The sequence below is a fragment of the Hydra vulgaris genome, chromosome 04 (assembly GCF_038396675.1).
Source record: "Hydra vulgaris chromosome 04, alternate assembly HydraT2T_AEP".
Classification (NCBI taxonomy): domain Eukaryota; kingdom Metazoa; phylum Cnidaria; class Hydrozoa; order Anthoathecata; family Hydridae; genus Hydra; species Hydra vulgaris.
Genome location: NC_088923.1, coordinates 45,173,223 through 45,193,908, shown reverse-complemented (window position 1 = coordinate 45,193,908; position 20,686 = coordinate 45,173,223). Strand labels below are relative to the sequence as shown.

The 20,686-nt window shown below is 28.0% G+C and overlaps 1 protein-coding gene across 1 annotated transcript in view; it reads right to left on the bottom strand.

Moving 5' to 3' along the window:
* LOC136079829 (uncharacterized) overlaps nt 1–20,686 on the bottom strand; it is an 82,956-nt gene that overhangs the window by 50,084 nt on the left and 12,186 nt on the right. Inside the window, exon 2 of the mRNA XM_065796433.1 lies at nt 12,563–13,036. Within this exon, the coding sequence (XP_065652505.1) occupies nt 12,563–13,036 (474 nt within the window). The remainder of the gene's footprint in view (nt 1–12,562; nt 13,037–20,686) is intronic.

Sequence of the window (20,686 nt, the reverse complement as noted above, 5' to 3'; positions counted from 1 at the left end):
ACAACGGAAAAAGTCTGACAAGTACCACGGAGTTTTTCTACAGTTTACTGAGTTTTTTATGTTGTGTTTGATGTGTATTATGTTATAATTTTTGATCATTTTACGAGTAGTTTCTTAATAGTCGAATTACATTTTTATAACAACATAAAAAATTCTATTCATTTACTTTATAACATAAAAAATTGCTTAAGTCAAATTAAATTTCTGGTTAAGGAACAAAAAAAATTGGGCACGCACCTTTTTAAGAGATTTTAGACATTTTGTTGATTTTCGCAATGAGCTTTTTATAAGCCAAATAACAACATTACCTGCGACACATTAAACTCTAAATTTAGTTTTCTCATCTTTATCAGTTGTCTCATCTTTGTCAGTTGTCTCAGCTTTTTCAAATGCCTCATCTTCGCCTGTTGCCTCATTTTTTTCAGTCGTCTTATCTTCGTCAGTCTCATCTCCCAAACACATTATTGTTTTGTCTTCTAATTCAAAATAACCAATGTTCAGATTAAGAGATAACCAGTTAATTCCCAGAAAAAAAATCCTGAATCAGAGGTTAAGCATTTTGGCTAGGAAACTTGCCACCAAAACGCGAAACCATTGAGAGAATGTAAAAGAGTTGAAAAAAAAGATTAAAGCCGAACCATAATATAAACATCTGAATGAGACTATTTCTCGCAAAGATGAGACAGTTAGAAGATTGCGGAATAAGTTTAAAAAACAACATTTAAACTTACAATTTAATCTTTAAACTTTAAATTTCAAACTTTTGTTTAAGAAAACTGTTGGAGTTTTCCCTATCAAACTTCTCTTATAAAGAAACCATCTTAGGCAAACAACTTGCTGAAAAAAATGTAGAGGCTGGTGTCTTGCAGAATGACATGTGTATGTTACAGGAAAAGGTTGAGCAAATGCAACAAAAATTATAAAACATTAGATATAAAAATGTATTTTCATCACATAAAAAAGTATTCTTATCACACTATACATAGATTTAGTGACGTTCCACATTAAATAACTATAAAGCAGATGATGCGCAAGCTAGTTGTTATCTCAGAACTGCAGATTGCTGAGATAACAGTTCTAAAACAAAATCTGATGCCATTTCCTAGAAGGGAGTTCATGTCAATGTTGTGCACTTAACAACAGAAATTTTATGCATGGTTGTAGCCATTGATCAACTTGCTGGAAGTACAGCTTCTGACTATATGAACCATATTATGTCTGTGGGTAATCTTGCTAAATTGTACAGTGATTTTGAAACGGAAACTATGTACTGACGTACGAAACACTATTATTGGCAACATAACTAATACAAGGAGTAAAAGAGTGCGGCCGTGGTGCAGTGGTTAGAGCGCCTACTTTTAAAGCAGGAGATCCAGGTTCGAAACGAGCTTTGGACATATTTTCGCGTCACGGTAAGGAAAGAGGCGTGAACTTCCTGGTTAAATGCACTTCTTCGGTGCTCTGTGTCAAGACCCTTAGGTCTTCTTGGGGCACCTAAATAACAAAAAAAAAAAAAAAAAAGAGTGGCGGTGAAGCATGCTAAAATAATAAAGTTAAACATTTTATGCAAAATATTGCTAATTGAGCTGAACTGTTACCTTAATCCCTTGAACACAATCACGAGTGCTTGCAAATTATCACTTAAAGTATTGGAAACTTCAAAAGGTAAGCTTTTTGGTAGATTGCAGCATATATTGATATTCAACTCAATCTATGCTCCAAGAATAGTAAATGTCATTAAATATAAATGTATATTGTGTTTTTACTCAATGTAGTTTTGTTAATAATTTTATCATAATGAGTCTTAATCTGAATATAAATGTGTAAAGTTGAGTGTAGGTACTACTTCAAATTTGCAAACATGTCATTTCATGACACATTTTCTAATAATTTTCATTTAAATATGACCCGAAAGATTTTGTTATATTTTTGAACAACCATGGCCTGCCCAGTACTACCTACAGGGGAATCGGCAACACATCCTTTTTCATACATGTGGAATTTTGATTTATCATTACCACAAACTTCAGAGTTTTTTATTTTCTGGAGTTGTTTTATGTGGAGGACTTAGAAATAACCTGTTCCAAGACTTGTCATTTGAAACAATTAAAACTTTATACGGTAATTAATGAATAAAACATGGCTTTAAATTTGAATTAATCATGTTGGATTAATTAAGTATAGGTATCTGCCAGATGTTTGCTTAAGGTTTAATTGGTAAGCATTTGACTGGTTCCTGAATGACAAAATTTTTATACTGCACAAGATCAAAGACCTGACTACTAGCCTCACTAGCCACCTGCATAAATGGTGTCATTCGTGTTTTTAACCGTCAGTTTGAGCGTCAGTTCAACATGAGCACAACTGATCAACTTAAGTCCCAAACACTATTAGCACGGGTCATAATATTGACTTTAAAGAACTTGTTGGTATAATTAGCGCTGCAAAACAGAAAGCTTGTAATGCTACGCTTTATTTTTTGTCATCAAAGATTTGTTCAAGTAAAAGTAATACAACTAACATTCTCTCTAAAAACCGACTGATGTACGTAATAAATTGAAATATTTCTCCTCATATCCTTAGCTTTACCAAAATAATATAAAAGAGCGCTTTACAAATACATAAGTCTATTGAAAAATGAGAAAAAAAAGTTGGATTTGACTAATTGCATGGCTGAAAAGATTAAAAATAAGGAGAACAAAAAAAGAATAAATGTATAAAATCTATTAAAAAAATTGTCTTTACAGATAAAACAACTTTTTCCTGATTTAATAGTTAATTAGGCTGCAGATATTGAAGATATTCTTCATGATGCTGCTGTTGGAAAAAATATATGCTACGTGTGGCATGATGCTGAAGCTAACAGCCAAGATATATACCAGTGATATTTTTTTCGGAAAATGATTCTAGTTTTAGTTTTTATTCAGTTTAGAGGCAAAATATTTAGTTCTAGTTTTTATTCAGTTGAATTAATAATTTTAGTTTGAGATTTAATTTAGTTCATGTTAAAACTATTTTAGTTCTATTAAGTTCAATTGTTGTTAGTCGTACAAGTTTCTTATCTCATCTAATTTTAATGTAATATAATTTATAAGCAATATAGGCCTATGTAATTAAAAGAAGTAGGACTTAGTGCGATAAGTGAACACAAAAATAAGAAAATTTAAAGAAATGTAACTTTATACACCCAATGCTGTGGCTAGGGGTTCAATGCTCCCCCTACCACCCCTCCCAAAAAAAAACACAAAAACTACCTGTCATGAAGGCTACGAAATTTTAAAAAACTTCAAGTATTAGGTAATACTAAAAAAAAAAGCTCTTCAAACTTGGTAACAATAAAAACTACTGAATAGCTATTGTATTTACTTTAATAACTACTTATACTTTTGCAAACCACTATTCACTACGACCATTATTTTGAAAATAAAGGGCGCCGTTATTATATGATTACCAACTAGACTAGATAAGATTTTAGTTTTGAAGAAAGCTCGTCTTTTCAATGACGCTAACATTTGATTTTTCCGTTCAATTGTGTGCAAGCCACAGATTGATAAAAGTCTTTTAACATATGTTTGAGTTGCAGGAGCTGCAATGAGATCTTCAGCTAACAGTGCAATAAGTGGGTAAATGGCGCGTCTTATCTTCCAAAAATTTAAATCATTTTTGCACATAGAGCTGTTCTGTATTTCAATAAAATATTTGTTGAGTTCATTTTGTGCTTCATTACCTGGAACAAGTTTTATTTTATCTACTTGTTATTTTGCCGCCTAAAATTTCCATTTTGTTAATGCATTCTTTGCTGGTGCAACCTCAGCAGAAACAGCAGATGCACTTGCTAAAGGTAAATCGTGTTGTACCAATATTTTGGTCTCTGACAAAATTTATGTCTTTGCACACTCTCTGATTTGTGTAAGCTCAATATCTAAAAGAGCTATTGCACACATAAGGACATGCGACACTTGGCAGTGGATTAAAATTAGGATCGTTTGCAAAAGAATTGCAAACCGACGTTGTAGATCTGCAAGTATTTTAACTACTACATCTTTGGCATCTCCAAATTGCTCAAGATGGCATTTTAAATTAAGTATTGAAGGTATAACACTGTTTAGAGAAAGTGCATCCGTCAGGAGATTATCAGTTTCATTTGCAAAAGGTTCTAAAAGGTTGACTAAACCCTTAAGCATTATCCATTCACTTTTGGCATGTGAACCAATGTTAAGATCACCATGCACTTTGTTGATAAATGTCTTTATTTCCAGAAATCTCCGAACCATAAAATAAGTGCTGTTTCATCTTCTAAAACAGTCGCTGATCACAGTCTTAGCATATATGTTGATAATTTTTTGCAATGCCACAGAAGATTCACGAATTTTTTCAACTAATCCAATGAAAATTTAAAATCCAAGGTATTAACAAATTTTCTAAAATTTGTATTATCCACCAATGTCAATGGATAAAATGTTGCAATAATTGTTTGACTTAGGGAGTTTAGCCGAATTTTATGCTCGTGTGAGTTAGTTAGTCATGCGGTATTCCTACGATTAATACATTGAAACAACGTCTCCCTCTAATTTGAGGACAATTCTAATATAATATATATATATATAATATTTATATATTCTAATATTATATATATATATATATATATATATATATATATATATATATATATATATATATATATATGTGTGTATATATATATATATATATATATATATATATATATATATGTGTATATATATATATATATATATATATATATATATATATATATATATATATATATATATATATATATATACATATTGAAGAAATTGTGTTAATATTTCCAGCAAGTGTGCTTAATACAGCGTGTTATATAATTAGTAGAGCAAATAATATAGTAAAAACTAAATAATTATAAAGATATATTTCAATGCAAAACTATAAGTTTCACGCAATAGCGAATATCAGATGCAACAACAACTATAAAGTAACGACAAAAACTATATACAAAAAATGCTATCGAGTGTCCGTTTTGATGATATTAAAGTTCTTTATAAGAAATTTACTTTTATGGCATTTAAGTACAATGGATAAATATTTCCCTTAAGCTCACAAGTTACACAAATTTTTTAACCGGAACAACTTAAAGATTAGTTTTAGCTGCCTTCCAAACATCAAAAGTATTATTACTTCTCATAATAAAAATAAATTATTTAATTCTCATAAAAATGCAATAATGCAATCATTAAATCGATACCAAAAATGATCTCTAATAGCATCAGTAATATAACTTCAAGCAAAGAAGTTTTTGATAGAGTTGCACCATTTTATAGTAACGCTCTCAATTCTTGTGGATTCAAAGGTAAGATCAATTTCATTCGAAATATCCAGAAATATAATACAAAATCTCGAAAAAGAAACATTATGTTGTTTAACCCACCTTATTCGCTCAACGTCAGAAAAAACGTTTTTGAGTACAATTGATAGATGTTTCGCTAAAGGCCACAATTTTCACAAAATTTTAACCGGAACAACTTAAAGGTTAGTTAGAGCTACCTTGCAAGCTTCAAGAGGTTAATTACAGGGTGCGGAAAAAGTTCCCGTACAAAAGTATAATTTGAAAAAATTATCTGTATGGTGTTTTCTGTCAATATATAGTGTGTTTTTAGTATTCTTTTGTATTCCTTCAAATTCTTTTAGTATTTTTTAGTATTATTTTGTTTTATATTAAAGTGTAGTTTGTTTCTCGTCTTGTACAGGAACTTTTGCTGTTTTTGCTGTTTATGTTTTTGTACGGGAACTTTTTCCGCATCCTGTAGTTCTCATAATAAAAATATGCATTTAATTCTCATGAAAATGCCAATCAACTATTCAATTTTCGACATACCACCTTACGCCCACTCAAAGGAAAATGTCTAACAAAAAACTTTATTATTATTTGCAACTTTAAACTCACCAAGAAGAATAAGGGTATTATTACATTGGGCTAACTGAGAAACCTTTCAAAGACAGGTGATATCATGGCCCACTTAAATACACGGCAGGACTTTTTTTTTTAAATTTATTTTCTGATTTATTTGCATTAAAAATAAGAAATACAAGTGATACATGTAATATTAAAATTAATCTTATGTAACACCGACAATAAAAAAACAAAAAATAACTAGTTAAAATAGTGTGCAATGGTAATGAACATTGTACTTTTTAAAATTTTATTTGAACAAAGACAATGTGGACGAGTAAAGAATATAATCAGGTAGAGAATTCCATATCTTGATAACTATTTTACTGTAGAAAAATCTTCGTGTATCATTTTATGTGTATAATTTTATAGGTCATTACAAGATTAAATTTTGTTCTACGGCATTCAATGGATTCTAGATTGAAGATATTAAGTCTTAAAGAATAATCTTATAAGGAATACGATATCTTTTACAGACACTTCTAGTAACGGATTTTGGAACCTTTTTTAATCGACGTATATCTTTTAAAAGATAGGGATTCCACACAGAGGTACAAGGTTCTATGATAGGTCGAACATAAACTTTATAGGCTTTGATCAGAAGCTTGAAGTCGTTACTGATGACGGATTTTAAAAGTAAGTAGGAATGTGCCTTGCTTGCAATGAAAGAACAGTGATTAGAAAATTTCTTATCCAAAGATAAAACTATACCGATATCTTGAAATGAATTAATGGATTCAATAGGTGTCCCAATGTTCATTGAGTATAAATTTTATGGTAAAGAACTGTTTCCGTAGCGTAGAGGAAAACATTTTTTGGTTGCGATATTAAGTTTTCAAGCTGTTGACTATTCTGAAAATTTTTTTAAGGTAGTGATGAGGTGTATGTTGTTTCCATCATTGCTTACTTGATATAACTTGCTGTCATCAGCAAAAACCTTAATGCTGCAATCATCATCAATACAAGTTTCATCATCTATAAAAACTAAAAATAAGATGGGTCCCAAAACAGTCCCTTGAGGTATTCCACTTTTTACAAGAATTTTTTTTGAATACGAGTTACCAACGCAAACACACTGAGAACGATTTGTTAAAATATTGGTAATCCAGTTTTGCAATTCATATTGGATACCATAATAATGCAGTTTGCGATTGATTTTAGAAGTATTGCTGGGTATCCACCGGGTGATTTGGAGGACTTTGATGGAAGATTGTGTAGGGATGAAACTACAGAGTTGTATGGAAACATTATTTAAAGAGTTTGAGTGTGTTGGCAAACCTAAGACAGGCGCAATACCATTATCTGTAACAAAAACAGAACTGAAAAAATTGTTTGAAAAATGTGGTTTTTCACAATCATCTGTGCTTAGAGATCCATCTGGTCGTAATGGTGGTACAACAAAACTACAGCATTTAGTTTTTGCTTTTACAAAAGAATAAAACTGGGCAATATTAGCTAAATCGACTAAAATTTATCTCTAAAAATACAATATTTATTTATTTTTGCATCGTATAGACGAGAACAAACCTTATATTAATATAAATGTATGTATTACTAGTTCTTTTGTATTCTCTATAGAGAATGCCTTTGTTAGAGGCTAATTTTTGAATGGCTAGAGGTTGGAAGTTATTTTTTCTATTGCAATGTACTGGAACATTTGTGGAAATCAATGGTTATACATATTTACAAAATATTTTCCAGAATACTTCAACATCTTGATTTCGCTTGGCAAGCATATATCAGTTTATATTTTGTAAATCTGATTGTATGGCGTTGTAATCTATTTGTAAAAATTGTATTAAATTGATTTTTTATTAGATTTAGATTTCTTTAAATTAAAATCGAAAACGGTCATACAGTGGTCACAAGTGCTTGTAAATAGGACAATAGCTTCTACATTAAAAACTTTTTTTGAGTTATTGGTTAGTATTAGATCTAGGAGGTTATTATGTTGAGTATTATCAGATACAAGTTGGTCTAAAGCATTTGCCGCACACGTTTCTACAAATAGATAATGGGACGAATCTCCGAAACTAATTAAAATTGACTAGTTTATGAGTGGTAGGTTAAAGTCACCTGCAATCATACATGTAGAGTTGCATTTTGAAGTAATTTTATAAATTAACTTGCACAAAGCTTTATTTCTTAAAATACTGGCGTCAAAATATGGAGGGAGATAAACACATGAAAGTCGAATTTTTTGGTCAATGCATGAGACAAAAATGTCAACACATGTAATTTCAGTCTATTGAAGTTCTTGTGGTATTTCAAGATTACATTGAACTGAGTGAAGAGGAGTGGAACTGAGTGGATATTATTGTTAATTAGTATAAGCAAACCACCGCCTTTACTGTTTCAATCATGTCGAAAAACTTTAAAACTATTTCCATTTAACAATAATGAACCAGGTGTTTTTTTATTTAGCCAAGTTTCGGTTATGAGTATGATATCAAAATTGTTGTATTCAAGAAGACTGTGTAGATAATCTAGTTTATTGTTTATTGATCTAGCATTGAAGTAAGCACATTTGATGGTTTTAAAAGGTTGATTTTGTAAGATGGTTGGTAAACAATTGGTGTTGGTGTTAAACTTGATTTGCTGGATATCGGTTGTTAACTGAGATGGTAATAGCTATTTCTTGAGTTTAACTACCTTATTATTTCTAATACCATAGTAAAAATCTCTATGTGAGTTAGTATTCTTTTTCTCTTTGCTCTGTTTTCTTGTTGTCACTCTTCTAAAAATTGTTTTGAATTAAATCTTACAGTTTGGGTTTGATCGGGGTTAATGTATACTTTTTCATATTCTTTTGAATCTCCTTATTCTTTAGATTTTCTTAATATTGTATTTCTTTCTATGTCCTTTAGCACTACTATAAATTGAGCATTGCTACCATTGTTAAGCTTCAACTTTATAACATTTTGCATGGTAACATTCACATTAAGTTTGTTTATTACCTTATTTATTGTCAATTTATTTTCTTGTTTTTCCATTTTAGGATCTGCTTTTGAGGATGCAGTTAGCCCAAAAATAAAAATATTATTCTCCCTTTTCTCTCTCTCTCTTTCTCTCTCTCTATTGTTTCATTTGTTACAGAGTTAATTATATTGATTTCATCACTTGATTTAGTACCCTTTTTAACATTTTAACAAGTTTTACTGTTTTTTTATGCTCCCGGTGGATCAAGTTGATAAACAAAATTAATTTGTAACCATCTAAATTCTCTGAAAAATGTATTGATCATTTCCAAGAAAAATTTATTAAACGAGGTAAACAAAATTTAATAGGCTTTACAAAGAATCTTTTTCCAACAATTTATACAAATAAAGATTGTTTTTCAAAGCCATCTTTACTTCCTATTCCTACAAACTTAAGAAAGATTCATACAATAAAGCCTTATTAATTGCTAGATAAAACAGTGGTTTTCAACAGACTAGATCAGATTTGTTCAACCAATGATCAGAATCAAATATTAAAAATCAAAAATCAGAAATCAGAAATCAATCAAAAATCAGAACAAGCTTGTCCTCAAAATTTTTTATTTAAGAAAATATATGGTGGCGTTATTTACTATCGTGTTATCATTAAAAATATAACATCATCAACTAACATTGAAAGCATTAATGTTAATAACAATCTGCAGGTAAAATTGTATCATAAAGGAAATTTGATACCTCTTCCCTAGTGGTTTCGTCAAAACAATAAGTGTAGACTGACAAGTGTAAGCATGTTAGAAAATTTAGTTTCTTATATGAGAAATTGGGTCGAAGAAAAAGAAAAAAGTATTTTAGGCGAACTTTTATAATTTTATTTATTATGAATCACATGGCAGAAAATTATACAGTAATGAACTTATTCGATTTGCTTTGGTTCAACGATATACCTCTAGGCAAGCCTACAACTTGTTATCAGATGAATTTCCTTTTCCTTCATTTTCATATTTAAAAGCATTAACGCAAGGTGGAATTGAACCAGTTAAAGCATTAAAATATTTATTAAAAGAAGAAAAAATAAGCTCAGACTCAGTTTTGTTAATTGATGAAATGTGCTTGCAAAAAGTGTTTAGTATCATGGTGGTAAATTTGTTGGAAAAGATGAGAACGGAGAATTTTTATTCAGGAGTTGTGGTTTTTATGTTAGTTGGTATTAAACGTTCTATACCTTTTGTTGTTAAAGCATGTTTTGAAAAAATTATTTCTGGAAATTGGTTGATGACTGATATTAAAGAGTGTCTAGCAGATCTTTTTGATGCTAATTTCAAATTCGTGCTACCATCACAGACAACCATTCAACTAATACACTTGCATTTATTAAACTCATAAAAAGTACAGAAAACTTTTCTTTCTTTTTTATTATGAGAGTTATTTCACCAAGTTAATGAAAAACTGCCTGCTAATTTAAAGAAAGCTTTCAAACTTATTCCAACTGGTTTACATCCAAGAAAAAATAAACACAGTGTTAAACTGGCTTTGCAAATTTTCCATGAGTCAACATATTCTGCTATTAAAAGTTATTTTCCAAAAGAAATAAGTGCTGTTAATTTCCTATATTTAATAAATACTTGATGAACTTGATACTTGATGAACAATTTCAAATTCAAAGAATGCATATAATACTATTTATAAAATAAAAAAATTGTTGCAAATGATCAAAAACCTGAATTTTTAAATGCTTTTGCGCAATATATAAGTGAATGGTATAATACAAATTTACAGGAATGTCACAAATTATCACTTTCAGCTCAGACATCAAATGCACTAATTGTCACATTAAAAGGAACTGCATCTTTAATCAAAGACTTACTTTCAGAACAATATGATTTCATTTTAGCCAACAGATTTCAAACTGATCCTCTTGAAAAACATTTTGGGATATTTAGGCAGATGAGTGGTAAAAAGTTTCTGGTTAGTTTACTTGAAGTTGAAAGTTCTGAAAAAATAATCAGCATAAAATCTCTAATTAAAAAAACTCTGGCATTGAATACATGGTTTAATAATGAAGTACCAGTAAATAATGAACGCAAAAGAACTAGAAACAGCTTTATTTTTATTACAAAATGAAATAAAAGAATGTGATTTATGTTAAAGTTATAAGGAAGTTGTTATTCATGTTGCTGGGTATATAACAAAAAAAGTTAAATTCAAATTTAAATGTTCATTGTGTCAAGATCTTCTTCAAGCTTACAAAAATCTTCACTTTATATGGAAATATACTAATATATTATTAATATTATTAACATATTTTATTATAAATGTATAATATTAATAACATATATTATATATATGTAATAATATATAATATTAATAACATATATTTTTTAATATATTAATAATATTAATAACATATTTTAACACAAACTTTATTTGGAAATACATTAATAACAGTTGTTTGATTATACTCTCTTCCTGTTTCTAAATGGTCAGAACACATAAAACAAATGTTATTTTTGAACAGTTTAAGTGCAGCTAAAGCTGAATTTTTCAATTTGTTGGAATATTTAGTTAATGAAAATTCTTAAGTGATGTCGTATATGCAAAATAAGGAGCAAACGTATTCTACCATGGTTTCACTAGGTTTAGTTAACCCTCCACTTGATAATAATCAACTGGAGGGTTAACTGAAGGGTTAATTGGTTTTATATGTTCTGACTATTTAGAAACAGGAAGACAGTATAATCACACAACTGTTATTAATATATTTTATAATAATGTTATATAACAATCAGTTTAAAATGGAAAAATTAGGAAAGATGAAGTAGAAGCCTTTAAAAATCGACACAACAAGAAACAAAATTAATTTATTATCTTTATTTTTGCTCTAGTTATACTTTTGTTTGGACTCAGTATATTTAACTTGTATATTTAATGTACATATATATATATATATATACATATATATATATATACATATATATATATATATATATATATATATATATATATTATATATATATATATATATATATATATATATATATGTATATATACATATATATACATATATATATATATATATATATATACCTATATATACATATATATATATACATATATTTATATATATATATATATATATATATTTATATATATATATATGTATATATATATATATATATATATATATATATATATATATATATATATATATATATATATATATATATATATATGTATATATATATATATATATATAGTTAAAACTATATTCGTAGAAATGAATAACAATTTTTTAACTATGTATCAGGGCTAAGTTTGTTTGGTTTAATTTGATAAACTAACAAGAAATTATTGGCCAAGGATCAATTAAGTTTTACAAAAAAATGAAATGTACTTGGTTCATTAAACAGATTTAGATTATTTGATGAATACTTTAACTTTTTGTTGCAAGGCTTAACGTTTCGGAACATTTTTTTTTAATTAAAATAAATAAGCAACTTCAAATTTGTTTGCTTATTTTTTCATACGTTGCAACCTTTTTTTTCATACGTTGCTTTTGAGCAACACTTACCTTTGTATTAATTTTATGTGAAAAAGAGAAACAATTGCATGACATAATACTTACATATATTGTTTTAAAAAACTTTTTTTTAATTTAATTAAATAAATAAATGCTTACTTAGACAAGGATCAGTTACAATTAAATTTCTTATGTATCCTGGTTGTGAATCATACCAGATATCGCTGACATATATTTTGACGTTTTCAAAAACTCTTACATCGTTATTTTGCACTGAGTAAACTGTTATTCCATTTATTGTAGCAGCATTAATATAAAATCCATTTTTCATGTATTGTCTTATAATAACTTTGTTCCAAATTTTTGTTTTTAATAGGTTTGTTGTTACATAATAGTTACCATTACCGTTAATTGGTGCCACGACTGCTGTTAGTTGATTATTAATAAAAAGTGTAGAAATTCTGCATCCATAACAACTATCTGCTCCTGTCGTTAAACGGATTACGTTTGTAAGGGAGCCAGAAAATGAGCTAAAATATACTTCAAAGAATATTCCATATTCTTTTGGTATAGTTAATGTAGCTAGAACTTGCCCCTTAATTATGCTTCTTTCTTTGTTTTCTGCAAACATCTCTAAAAACAATTCAAAGTATAATTTTTATTAGACAAATTGATTAGTTAATATTATTATTTAAAATAAAGGTAGAAAATTTTAAAGTTTTGAAATAATTTAAAATAAAAATTAGAAAATTTAGTTTTGCTAACTGAAAAATTTGTTCAATTTAGCATTTAAGAAAAAAAAATGTAAAAGCAACTATAAAAAAGGAAAAGTTATTCATTAAAAGTGAAGACGTTTTTTGTGGCATTTTAAATAGTGTTGTTGTTTTTAATGGTTATGTTGTACCTAATTTTTATATTTGAATTTAACTACAGTTTTAACAACTTATTATTAGATTATTTTATTACTGTAATTTGTAATAATACTATTTATTTGCCTTTTTTTTATTAACACTTAACTTTTTATTCTAATAAATATAATTTATTTTATTAATTTTTCTATTAATATTTTGTTGTATATATGATTTTTAAATGTAAACAACTTATCAGAAAATATTTGTCTAAAAAGAAGGGGAAATAATAATAAAAAAACAACCGCTTTCTAACAAATTTATCTTAGCACGCTAATCAATATTACTATATAAAATAAAATATTGTTTTAAAAAACATAAGCAATCAATTAATTTGTCACTTGATCGTGAACAAATTTTTCCCATAAAAAGACCCGGGGCAGAAAAAGCTCTTTCTGATTTAGTTGATGTCGGCCTAATGGTTATTAATGTGGAGTATATTCTTTCTAAACTTTCGCTACGTTTTCCAGTTGTCTCAAAAAAATTGATTTCTTTTGTGAGGTTTTTTAATGTCTTCTATAGAGCTTCTATAGAGCTGCTTTTTCTACTTGTTTGACATTACAAATAGTCGCATCCAGTTTTTGTTCAAGTGTCAAAATACTTTTGCCTAATAAATTTGGAGCAACAGGTTGAGGTATTGACGGGTCAGAAACCATGCTTTTATTATCACGACTCACTTCAACTATTTCATTATTTGATGAACTGTTGCTTTTAATGCTTGTTTGGACGGTAAGAGTAGTTTGGAGTTGATATTTGATTCCTGATAATAACTAATTGGGTTGTTTAAAAATTTTAGTAGTCCAATTAAATTGGCTTTTCTGCGTTCTTCAATTCTCTGCTGCACAGATTAAAGCAGTTCATTAGCTATCAAATTTTTTTTCTGCGACAAATCATCCAAGATGAATATCATTACATCTTCTGCGTCAAGTAGAGTAGCATTATTTCTACCAAGTCTTTCTATTCCGACTTTTATCGGTTCAAGAGAAATTGTTATGGCGTTCATAATCGAATATTCATCTTTGGAGATATTCAGAACTTCTTTTAAATCGATCATTGCTTTTAGTATACATGTTTTTACTTTAAGGAATCTTTCTAGCATTGCAACAAGACTATTCCACCTTGTTTTGACATCTAATATCAGCTTCAGTTCTTTATGAAACATATATTTTACGTAGATTTGTAAAACGTCATTTTTAAGAGATGATTTGCGGAAGATTCGAACCACTTTTCGAACCTTCTGAATTGTTAAGGCTATATTTACACTATTTTGTAAATCACCAATAAACGTAACGCCTGTTGAGCTGTTTGACTCATCATTACAGTCAAATACATCATCAAACTCATCATAATCACTCAAACTTTCAGTTTTTGTAAAGAACATCACATACTGCCGCATGAAGTCCGTGGGTATAACACAGCTGATGTTCAATACCACTTAGCCGTCCAAATTTTTTCATTACAGATGCTCCGTCAGTGACACTAGCTATGGTGTGCTTTTTAATTGATAAATTGAAATCTGACAGTTTATTTTCAACCAGGTCAACAATTTTTTCTGCAGGAAGTGATCCAGCTATCGGAGTCAATTTCAGGTTCCAAAACTTTGTTAATAAATGTAAATTTACATTTAAATAACGTCAATTTTTTAAAGACGTATATTTGTCTAAGGGTAAAGAAAATCGCGACCCGCTAGATATTTCTTTTTTTATCTCTAAAATAACAGTTTGTTTAGCTAAATCATATTGTTTTTTTATCATACTCATAACATGGGATAGATTTTTTGGTAATAACATGCCTTTTTCAGACAATGATTTTCTAATAAATTCACTTTTTGAGAAGCCATCCACCGTTGCTAGCTTTGACACAATTTCCTCGATAGTCTGCTGTTTAACAAACAATGTAATTTTCTTTTGCACAATTTTAATTTCCGAACCAGTATCTTCATGTTGACGCTTCATATTTAAATCCAAATCTTTATGTGCGTTTTTTAAATGACGAAGGAGCCCACTTGTCAAAAATCCTTTGCATATTATCTTTACATTGCACTTTTTGCAAATTGCAGATTTGCCAGAAATTTCTTTACAAAAATACTGCCATGCTTTCGATCCATTAACAATTGACATGGTATAACAAAATTGAATCATTAAGCAACTAAAGGTAAAGTTATGAGTATTTTTTACATATGTATGTTATCTTACGTATGACTTTATATTTCTTTGTTTGCCGTTTTTTAAACACAAAAATTATTAAATATTTCAATACAGAAAAAGTTAAAACTTTTCAATAATTTAGAAGTTTAAAAATCAAACCTACTGTTTTAGTTGCAAGAAATCTTTTTTATATTTTACTCATATTTTATAATAACGAGAAAAAAAAACATCGCATTGCAAATTGCAATGCATTCCTTGAGTTAGATAGCTTAAGATAGTTTCAATAACATTTCTTGCTGTGCTAGGTTTTAATATAAAATATGAACACATAAAAATGCAACTAAATGCAACAATATTTTTCTTATTTTTGGTCGAATTAGTTCAAACAGTTATCATATGTAAAATTAAAAAAAAATTATGTTCCGGGATATAACAGTGATATCCCGGGAAATCGCGCTGCCACTTTTATCCCCGGGATTCCGTTTGAGAAACCCTATTATATACTTGCTGTTCATAAAATAAGAAAATATAATTTACAAAGAAACGTTTACTTAAAAAAAAAAAAAATTTGTCGAAAGGAAGGCAGGAGCTCAAAGAAGATATGAATGACTAAAGTCACCACAATTTTTTCAAGCGCCCCTATGTGGGCTTTATAAGTTAAAAATAAAATAAAATTGTTAAAAATATTAATTACAATTCCAAAATACTATTTACAATTCCAAATTTACAATTCCAATATAATAAAAGAAAATAAAAGCTCTCATAAACATTTCCATAAAATCAAGAAAGTAAATTTTTTTTTTTTTTTAACATCTTTGCTTACAACAAAGCTGCAAGCAACCACGAATTAAAGTTGGAAGTTACTAGAAGAGAAAAATGAAGGTTGTAGAGCAAGATAACGATTCACGAACGACTTAAAGGATTGCGAGTTATATGAATCAGGAAAGCAAGATGAAGGAAGCGAATTCCAAAGAACTGATGTTCGAGGAAAAAAACTAGACGAATGAGAGTTTTTGGAGCACTTAGGAACAGTCACAGATTAAAGTTATATTGAATCAATACAATTTTATCGATAGTCACTCAAATACACTGACAAATTCTTTTCAATATAATAAATAAGAGACAATCAAACATATAAAAACTAAGAATAATGGAGATCTATGTTCATTTAGAAAAAATTAATAACTATTTATCTAGTTTAAAAATTTCATTTTTTATTAGAAACATAAAGGAGTTTATCTATTTTACCGTATTTTAATCTTTGCTTTTTAAAAAGTGTTCCATAGTTTTGGTCCTCGGTATGCTGTTCTATATTCAGAATACTTGCTATTAATTCTATGCAATTTATAAGTATTCCATTGACTTAATCTAAGAGAATACTTTTTCTTTATATTTTTCGTAAATTTATCATTCAAGTTTTTTTGAATAAAACAGTTATTATGTTTATACAAAAAAAATAAAGTGATGGTAAAATTGATTTCATATATATTCATCATTTAGATGTCTTTCATTAACGGTATTGCATGTTCATATTTTTTATTCTTATATAAGTCTGCATATACGTTTTTGTAAGAAAATATTTTTTTAAGTTTTGTTTGTTGAGTTTTGTACTAGCCCATGTAATATTGGAATAGTAAATTATGCAATGTATTACGCTCCAATAAACTAGTTTCAGACTTTTTCATGTTACTTTTTTACAAATACGATACATCAAACCGAATTGTTTCACTATTTTTTGACTGAATATATGCTATATAAGGAAGCCATGATAAATTTTCATAAATAGGGATTTCCAAGAATTTTATAGACTCACTTTTTTCAATTAGTTTATCAATTAAAATCAAATCAGGAAATTTAAAGGAAGGTTTTCATTTTGTGATTTTTTATCGAATAAAGTACATTTTGTTTTATCTACATTGAGTAAGAATTGATAAGCTTTAAACTATTCATCGACATTCCTTAAATCAAAATTCATTTCAGAATAAAGTTGCTTAATGTCACAGTAAAGTTGCTTAATGCCACAGAAAGAGATTTGTGTCGTAAACAAATATCGAGTTAACTTTTCTGATGAATTATTTAAATTAATTGCATAAATTAAGAGCATCATACTTGAAATTATTCATAATGGTTGCTCTTGTTATAAATGATTATTTTGTTGTTAATATGACTAATGATTATTCTGTTTTTTATTATTATCATCAATGATTATTCTGTTGTTATTATTATTAATGATTATTCTGTTATTATTATCAATGATTATTTTGTTGTTATTAATAATATTTATTCTTTTGTTCTTATTATTTAGGTTTTTTATGTTATTATTGGTATTAATAATTATTCTTTTATTTTTATTGATAATGATTATTATGTTGTTCTTATCATTAGTGATTATTCTGTTATTACTATTTATGAGTAATCTTTTGTTCTTTTTACACTATGTTACAACATTTTCGTTTATGTTACCTTTTTGTTGTTTCATACATAATGTTGCGATGCTGAATTTAATGATACAATTGATTTTGCTGTAACTGCAAATGCAAATAATAATAAGTATTTATAAAATTATCACTAATTTTATCATTAAGAAACACCGCTAACTAGTTGCTAACCGCTATATATACTTTATACCCACTAGTATTGTATTTGTAAGTAGCTAGCTTTATTACAATTTATTACACTTTTTTTATTCGTTAACTTAAATTTGATTCACTTTCAGTACGAGAAAATTTGTTTGCCTCTTCAAAATAATGATCTCCTCAAAGTAAACTTTATAAGTTTCTATCATTTACAAAATAGTTGCAAATATTTTAAAGTAGTTTGAAATATTTTGATCGTAACATTTTTCGTTTTTGCTTTGGGTGACCAAGGGCATATAAACGTTTACTTTTTATTTGTTGTTTAAAACTTCTGTTATTAAATCATTACGAATAAAAGTTGTTTATTTTAGATACTCAACAAAACTTATGTAAAAGTGAACAAAAAGTAACAAAAAGAAGTTATTTCAAAATAAGACAAAATATTATTTTTTACGCACATTCAAAAATACCAGAACAAATTTAACAAAGTTATAGAAAAAAACCCAATAAATTAATAGTAAAATGTCACAAAAAAAATGTTTTAGATTGAAATCTAAAAGTTATTCCAACAAGATTTATTAAGAGAGTTAGCCTATCCTTATTGCTACCACTAGCTGCGGACAGATTGCGGTTTACTATCTATTAATATATATTAGTGGGTCAAAGTGTGAAATTTAAGAAGTGACAAGAACCGCTCAACATTTTAATAAGACAGAAAAACATATCCGCAATGTAAAAAACATGACGAAAACATATTTCATACGATGTATAAATGCGAAAAAGTGTAACCTTTGATAATTTTTTTACTAGATATTCTTGATCAACTTTATTCCATAAATTATCCTCATTTTAACACTTTTGAATTTATTTTGTTTGGATTTACGGCGCAAACGCGCCGTAAATTTTTATTAAAGGTAGGGGAAAATGGGGTAAGATGATGAATGGGGCAAGATGACGACCTACAGTTATCTCTTAAGCAAAACTAAATATAACAGTTGACTTTAGCTGAAAAGGAAGTAGATTAATTTTAGTAGATTTATCAATGGTTTCTTTTTAAATATTATTTTTGCGACGAAAGTTAAGTATTAAAAAAGTTTTTCCGACATTGAGAAAAACACTTTTTATCCTCGTTTATCTTGATTTATTACATCGCTACATCACCAGCTAAAGGTAAGCGAGAAATTTTTATTTAATTTGATGAAACTGGAAGCCATACAAGAAGTATTAGGCTATGATAATTTGATTATGTACTGATTCTGATTCATTTTAAAGATTGTATTAGCCTGGGGCAAGATGACCGGGGCAAGATGGCTTGTCCGTAATCTATATTAAACGGAAGTTTACTTGTACTGTTTGCTATTCTTGTATTATTCAGTCATTATTTTATTACGAAATACAATTTTTGTTTGACAATAGTTTTATTTTGTTGCGTTAGAGCTTGCTACAAACTGATTACTAGGTTGTTACTGTTTTTTTTTGCATTGACCGATATAAATGTATAATTTATTAGTTTTAAAAGTTACACCTTTATGTGTATTACTTTTTTAATAAAAAAGAACTTGTGATGATGGTTTTTGAGGCGTTTATAGCTTCATAGAGTTTTCTTTTCTTAAAGTTTTAAACTTTGTTAACTCAAATTGTCATCTTGCCCCGTATGCGGGGCAAGATGACGATTTGAGTTAACATCGTTTACTGAATTTTTCCTTAGCTATTTTTTACTTTTAGAACGGTTTTTTGATACATCAGTGACGCGGAATGATTTTTTATCATTTTTAAATCAAGTTTTAATTTTTGAGACAGATATTGACTAAGATACAGGCGTTTTTCGAAACGTTCGTCATCTTGCCCCATGTTCCCCTACTTTATATTTGTTTGCTGATTTACGAAATTATTTTGAACAAAAAAAAAAGAACTTCTGATATATATTTCTTTTTTAGATGTGCTTTTTATTTTTGATTTAACTTTGTTTTTGTAATCGTTTTATTTTCGTTTTGTAATTGTTTCGTTTTGTAATTGTTTTTGCAATCGTTTTTTTTTTACTTTTCGTGTTTTTACGATTTTGATATTTATTTTAATCCTTTATCGTATTTTCGTATTAGAAATATTTCTGATTTTCACGAGTCCCTAGGGTATCTTTTTAAATCTGAGTATATTTTTTACTACTTTTATTTTTTTATTTTTACGTTTACCGAACTTGTAACATTATGAGATGGGCGTAATAAGGCGATTGGCTGGATGACGAAATAAACTGCATTACAAAAAAAAAAAAAAATTAATAAGACAGGTGTTATATTTTATTATATAGTAATTTTGCGATAAAATTTGTGATTGAAATATTGCCTTGAATGATTTTCATCAAAAAAAAAAAAAAAAAAAATAACATGTTTTTAAAACTTCCATTTCAAATTTCAAAAAAACGAAAAGTTTTTTTTTTCCTACCGTATAAATATGTGGTTTTCCTAACATTGGCTTCAGCATAAAACAAAGTATAGTCTAAGCAACTTTAGTAGGATAGTCTTCACTGTAGCCTATTAAATGAAATCCTCGAAAGCGTATACTTGGTTTAACATAAACTTCGAAAGAGAGTGGGGGAGGTTAAGACAAGTCGATGTTATCAGTTTTGCTTTTTTAAATAAATTTAATTACTTAAAA